Raw genomic sequence first — 6,656 nt, forward strand, 5'->3', positions numbered from 1 at the left:
AGTGAAATTTTTGGACCACATACGTGACCTCCACCTCACGCTCCTATGACGCCTCTCAGAGGATTACAGCCCACTCTGATCCTCTCTGTGGGTGCACTACAACTATTATTACTACGACTACCACTACTTAATTTTAACTACGTTGAGTGTTGTCCTCAAATGGAGCGGATACAGTTTTCAATCTTTCATAGCTGCCTGGAGCTCTGATGCTTGGATTGCAGTGTCCTTTTCATGTCAATAAAGCTCAAGATGGGCGTACTAAATTCCCAACTGTCTGCTAGTTAATAATTTTAGTTAATATGTAAATAAAGCTGTGGATGCGGGAATGTTTTACACTTGTACTTGTTGTTGTAACTCGTTTTACACTCTCAGGGCCAGGGTCTGCTTCTTTTTTTTAATGCGTTCTTGAAGAAAGTCTTCATGTGTTTTCTCCTCAGAAAAGTTGAGTCATATCTCCCTCTGCAGGACTGGTTAACTCTCTCCCAGAGCCAAACTAAACACTGACTGATGGACAGACACAAATAACAACAGCATGTGGTTAGAATGATGATCTTCTAAGTCGACACGTTCAAGGCATTTCACTCTTTTATTTATTTATTTATTTATTTTAAATAAACGTTAGAAACATTCATTGATGCCGGTAGTGTGTTTCATCTGCCCATATTCAAAATGAGGGGGAGAGACAATGCAGTGGTGATGTAGTTTACACATACAGAATCATTCCCATAGTGACGGCCATAAGACCACAAAGCTTTGACATTTAGTTAACTATGTGTATGAAATGCACTATAAAATGCCTTTACATTACAACATTCACATATGGAAACATCACACCAATAACATATTTTTATAATTTATTTTTTGGGGGGGAATAGTTTACTTGTTTTATAAGCCAGTTTGTGACAGTAGTCTAAAGTCCATTTACCTGTGCTGTACCGTATTTCAAATAATTAATGTTGTTGCCAAGGTAATACATGAGGGGGCAGTAATGGTGTCGTTAGTCGTATACAATACGAGGATTCCAGGAAGAAGAATAAAAAGAACACAAAGAAGACGGCACACCCGGAAGTGTTTGTGATGGTCCTGTAGAGCGGGAAACGACAGATAAACACGATGGTAAGTTCGTGGCGTGTCACCGAAACGTAGTGATGTGCAAAGTTGGCGTCAAAAACGTCATTCGAAATTGGTGTTGTTATGTTACGTTAGTGTTCGTCTTTTGTAGTCAAGGATAAATATAATGGAACTAGACTAGGCTATAATATAGCACGGTGATCTACAAGTATCTAATTTTAGAAGAAAAATAACTGACATAAATTCAGGGCTCCGACTATTATTGATTTATTTATTTATTTATTTATTAAGAGCACAGTGGTACTGGCTCGTACCCCCTAACCTGAAGTTTCAGGGGCGCAGGTAGAAGATTTAGGAGCGAGCATTAATCACAAATTGATTTGCTTAGTAAATATACATATTTCCACTTATGTTAACTGTATTGCTTGATTAAAACTCTGATTTCCTGCAAAGTTATGTCCTTTCTGACTACATTTGAGCTGTATGGATTTCTAACCTCCCTTTGTCGGTGTCAAGTGATGGCAAATAAAATGCCAACCTGTGCTCAAGAGTTTGCAGATATTTACTGATTATCTTACATAGTGTGGCGCTGTTGACAAGTTGCCATTTCTACTACTTGAGCAGATTTTCATTTCCTCCTTGTCTGTGTGTTCACATCATTCAAATGTTGATATCAGACATATATCTGCCAGGTAGGCTACGCCAGTCTCACGCACCACTGTTCGCTTAAAAGCAACTCGGCATCAACGTGCCATTGATTTGTTAGAGAGGCTTTTAGTTCCTCTCTCAGCTCATACACACAGGCTAAAATTTTGCCACAGGACAACCACTGGAGATCTGTATGGAGCAACAAAACTTCATGGTCTTAAACTTATTCTTCTTTTTGAATGGCAGATACAGCGTTAATAATACCACCAGAGCTTCTTCATTTGGCTGTTCGTGTTTCCCAAGATGGCGTCCGAAGGGCAAGACATCATCGTCCAGTGCGACATCTCGCCGGTTCTCTTCATGACTGAGGAAGGAGAGCCCATGTCCTTCTATCTACGACCGGGTCCCACCAAGAAAGAGCTCCAACCTCTCATCAAAGCCGGGGGAGGCATCATGTGCAATGTCCAGAAGCCGGGATCCATTTTGCTGATTGACCCTGTGGAAATAGGCACTGTTAGTGAGAGCACAGCACCCCAGTAAGTGTACGGTGAATGTAAAAAGTTTGCAGACACCTGTACTCCACAAGGCCTATGGCGGGTGGGTTTAGAAGAAAACTACCTGCAAAAGTCTGCCACCAGCTATAATTTCAGTACATATTTGTATGAAAAACAGTTGGTACGATGCTGACTGAACGTGCATTACATTCTTACTACAATGCACCAACTAGTTTAGTTGTATGTAGGCAATTTAAATCTTGGATGTTTTTCTGAGCTCTATTATTTTTTATTTTATTTTTTTAGGTATGTGTCAATCAAGTATATCGACGACTGCGTGAAGAAAGGTGAGCAACTGAACCTCGAGGACTACAGAATGAAAGCTGCCACGGTCCTGATGAGTTCTCCAAGATTTGGGGGCAACCGGAACCCTACTGGTAATTCAGGAGGTATATCCCAATTGCGGCCCACTAAAAAAAAGAAATAAAAAGTGTCTTTGAAAAATATACTAATTTCGTGAGTGACGCAACATGGCGCATCTCGCGATCAAATCCTTTTGCTTCTCATCAGGCAGGCAGGCGTACACCCCTGGCGAAGATGTCGCCATCCTGAATTATGTCAGCCGGCGAAAGTTTGAAATTAAGGGCAACCGTCTCTGGCAACAGATGGAGAAGGAGCACGTGACCACTCACAGTTGGCAGGCAATGAAAGCCCGTTACAAAAGTCACCTGGAAAAGAAACAGACAAAAGACGTCCAGGAGGCGGAAGCAGCTAGAGAAGGCGCCCAGGTCATTTAAACACGTCTTCTTTTCTGTGAACAATAGAGGGCGGTAAATCACTACACTCAATAGACTTTGCAGTGTAATGCATGTTATGACTGGTGAGTCACAGCTGGAGTCTGATATAAAAATATGAACCCTAATAGAAGATTATTTTTCACCTTGATTGGTATGTTTCCTGTTCAGTGATGTGATATCAAATAACAAAAAAAATATTTAACATAAAGTCAATCTTTTTCATTGTCCCTCATTCAATTAGGCTTCATGTCGAAACAATAATAGTGCAAATAATATCAATGGCATCTGATTCCCTGATAAAAGCCTCATCTTAGGCTGGAGACCTCATTCAAAGTGAATGGGAGCTGTTGCCTCTTCATAGGCAGTGAAAGAAAATTAATATTAAAGCATGGACCAGAGACCTGACTGTTATTCCAATATGCTATCTCCTTGGGTGCAGGACAACGAGAAAGATGAAGTGACAGACAAGCCGTCCTGTGAAGAAAATGTTGCTCTTCCTCAGACTAACTCTAAGCCCGAAGACCCTCTTCAGACTTCTAATCCAGAAGACCCTCCACATACTAACTCTGCTGATGATATAACACAGGTATGATTTCACATTTTCAGCCATAACCGATGGAATTATACCACCTTGCCTTGACGGTAGATTTGCCTCTGCATTCTTGACCATCCAGAAAGTAATGGCGTTTGTGTAGTTCTGTGGATGACATTGTGAAAAACAAAAACATTTTATGTCAAAAAAACTATGTACACTTTGTGTGTTGTTTAGTAATTGTTAGCATCTCTTCAATTAAGACCACAAATGGTGAATGTCACTGTAACCACGTCAAAATAGCTTTCATCACTTAGAACTTCCGGGTACGCACGTTCAGCCATTCACCAATGCAACCATCTCTCAGGTGTTTGTTTGAACTAATATTAAATTAGGCGCGTTGTAACGACAATATGAGCTATCGGATTAATTGTCTAACAAGTTTACATGAACCAAACGTGTCAGATGAGTGGAGGTGTACCAATCTTCAGTATGCAATAAAACACTTGCACTAGCCAAGCATACAAGACTTTAGGTGTGAAGTGGACTCAAATCATGCTTCAAATGGAGCAAAACTTTAAGGGATTCTTTATGGATAACACTTATGTATACTTGATTCTACACACAAGGAGTTTGTAGAACTCGTCATGAATGTGGTCCCTTGTGTGTCTACAGATTGACCTGCTCTTTGCAGCTGAAAAAGGACCTTCAGGTGATGCCCAAGCTCTCCAGCGAGAGAAGAAAATCTTGAACCCACCAATCCAACAAGCGGCGACTGCTGAAGCCGAAACGTGCGATTCCCTGAGGCCTGTGGAGGACACCGACTCAGATTCAGACCAGTCGCAAGCAAAGGCATCGCCTCAGACTGAAAAGGCACCCAAAAGCACACAACCAGCCCAAACGGAGTCCGAAAGCAGCAGCTCGACAAGTGATGATGATGAAGTGCAGCCTTTGCGTGTTCTTCGTCGCTCAGCGCGGTACTCGACGCGACAAGTAAGGCACATACAGTTTGAAGATTCTGAGGAGGAAGAATTGTACACCAAAAAGCTCCGTTCGGCGGCGTCGCCATCGCCTTCATTAGCTTCTGTCAGGCAACTGCTATCCTCCCCTCGCACTCCCAAGCGAACCAAGTCAGCCTTGTCATCTTTTCAAGAAGAGAACAAAGAGGAAGAGCCACCTTCTAAGAGAGCAAAAGGAGAGAGCTCAGCAGCAGCCGAAGAAGACGACGAAGAAACAGCAGCACAAGAGGACGAAGACAAGGAAATGGAAGTAGAAGTAGCTCAGAGTCAACAAGAGGATGCCCAGCAGCCTCCTTCCACACCACAAGCAGGTCCATCTCATGTCAACCTGCTGAGTAAGACACCCTCAATTTGAAATTGAAATTTTAGCATTTGTAGCAGAGTTAGAGAAAGACTGGAAGAGTCGCAGAAAGGCATAGAAGTGGACATCATTGGAAATGTATTGGTCAATGTGTGGCTCAAACATCTATTGTAAATTTTCCTGTTCAACTTTTTGGTAGAGAACAGCAAGTTTTACAAAAAGTAAACTTTGAATAATTGCACGTGCATTCGAGTTTTGAAAAGGTCAAATTGAATTTACCTACTCTAATGTTTCTAGTGAAATTTAGGTTCATCCTGTCATTTCACCTCAAAGCTGAATATCCCTCACTTTGCCGACGAATATATCGAAGCACTTAAAAGTAGATGCGAGTTCTAGATGCAAGTTCCTTGCGTTCATTCCCCCCAATTTTCTTGTTTTCAGATGAGGCTGAGCCACAGCAGGCAAAGAGGAAGAAGAAGAGGGAGCTGGGATATGTTGAGATGGCCACAAAAGAGTTTGCGAGCAGCGACAGTGGCAGTGAGGTAGATGAATAGATTCACTTCATACACCTTTGGTGGCTATCAACGTTACTTGGATAATGCTTACCGACAAGTTTAGAACATTTGAGTCAAAGACTACGTAAGTAATTCTCAGTAAATGCCCGGGCTCAGCAGCGACAGGATCGTCCGCTTGCGCCAAGAAAAATCACAAATCCTCTCTCCATCCCTCAGTGTGGTGAGGATGGTTTCCAAACGCCGTACCAAACTGCACCGGTGGAACCACTGGCCTCCGTGGCGGTTTCTCCAGCCCGGGTTGACCCCAGCCTCCCTGATCAAGAACCCGACAAATGGGAGACCCCGCCAGAGGGCTGCCTACCTGCAGGACCAAGCAGCACTGTCGGGGTGGCGTCCAAAGCTCAACTCGATGGCGAGGATCAGGAAGAAGATGACGTCTCACCAGAGGAAGTTGAGCTTGAGGAGTACAAGCAGCATATCAGAGAATTGATGAAGCAGACGAACCAGGTGCATTGTATCAATTTTTAAATGCTTGAAATGATTATTTCTTACAGATATCATTGTGTAGATATTTAGCAAAGTGTTTCCCAACCAGCTGTGGCATGTTCTGTCAGAGCTCATCAGGTGTCCTGTGGGAAATTATCCAATTATCCCTTCATTTGTCAGAACATTTTATGCACAAATACATTACACAATAAAGGTTGCCAGAGGTGTGTTTAGTGACAGAACAGTTAAATGAAGGTACAAGAAACTTGGGTATCTACCTGTTGCCATTCATAACAGAAAATGGCCACCGTGTGGATATATTGGAGCTCGCTTGAGTTGCTGATGTTTTTCTAATTGTACCCGCTAGGACTTGGTGTCCGTAGTGAAAGCCTTGCTGAAGACCAGCGGCGACGTATCCGACGCCTTACAACTGCTTTCGGATCCCATGTCCTTCTGCACACCGCTTTGGGACCCCCGAGACGACGGCGTCCTGAAATCGGCCGATCCTGTCGCCCTTAAGGGGCTGCAGAAGAAGTACGGTAAAGTGGCAGTTTCCAAACGAATGATGTTCCTTGAGGTAGAGCGGTGAAAATGTTTTGTAATTAAGATGCATAATAAATCTTTAAATTCTTCTCATCGAAGCATAACATTTGTAGCCTACTTAGTCTGTTTAACATGGTGGTATAATGATTGTGAATCATTTAAATAAATCTGGGGCTGCGCACACACCACAGGTTGGGGATTACTTAAAAAGTGCCACTAGGTGACTGTATAGCTCACCAAACACATTCCT

At 42.7% G+C, this 6,656-nt stretch overlaps 1 protein-coding gene across 4 annotated transcripts; it reads left to right on the forward strand.

Annotated features, from left to right (window-relative positions):
• The first annotated feature begins 1,051 nt into the window (after positions 1-1,051).
• On the forward strand, positions 1,052-6,594 carry terf2ip (telomeric repeat binding factor 2, interacting protein). Of its 4 annotated transcripts, none has more exons than XM_077528511.1 (9): positions 1,052-1,116; positions 1,966-2,255; positions 2,520-2,662; positions 2,784-3,001; positions 3,450-3,596; positions 4,218-4,896; positions 5,304-5,404; positions 5,594-5,884; positions 6,231-6,594. In XM_077528511.1, the coding sequence occupies exons 2-9, from the start codon at positions 2,023-2,025 to the stop codon at positions 6,450-6,452; spliced, it is 2,034 nt and encodes a 677-aa protein (XP_077384637.1). In that variant the 5' UTR covers positions 1,052-1,116; positions 1,966-2,022; the 3' UTR covers positions 6,453-6,594. The 4 variants fall into 4 exon arrangements, with proteins under 4 accessions (XP_077384637.1, XP_077384635.1, XP_077384633.1 ...); XM_077528509.1 differs by having other exon boundaries at positions 1,054-1,116; positions 2,023-2,255; XM_077528507.1 differs by lacking the exon at positions 1,052-1,116 and adding an exon at positions 1,898-1,933 and having other exon boundaries at positions 2,023-2,255.
• The last annotated feature ends 62 nt before the right edge of the window (positions 6,595-6,656 follow it).

The sequence above is a fragment of the Festucalex cinctus genome, chromosome 8 (assembly GCF_051991245.1).
Source record: "Festucalex cinctus isolate MCC-2025b chromosome 8, RoL_Fcin_1.0, whole genome shotgun sequence".
NCBI classification, from domain to species: Eukaryota; Metazoa; Chordata; class Actinopteri; order Syngnathiformes; family Syngnathidae; genus Festucalex; species Festucalex cinctus.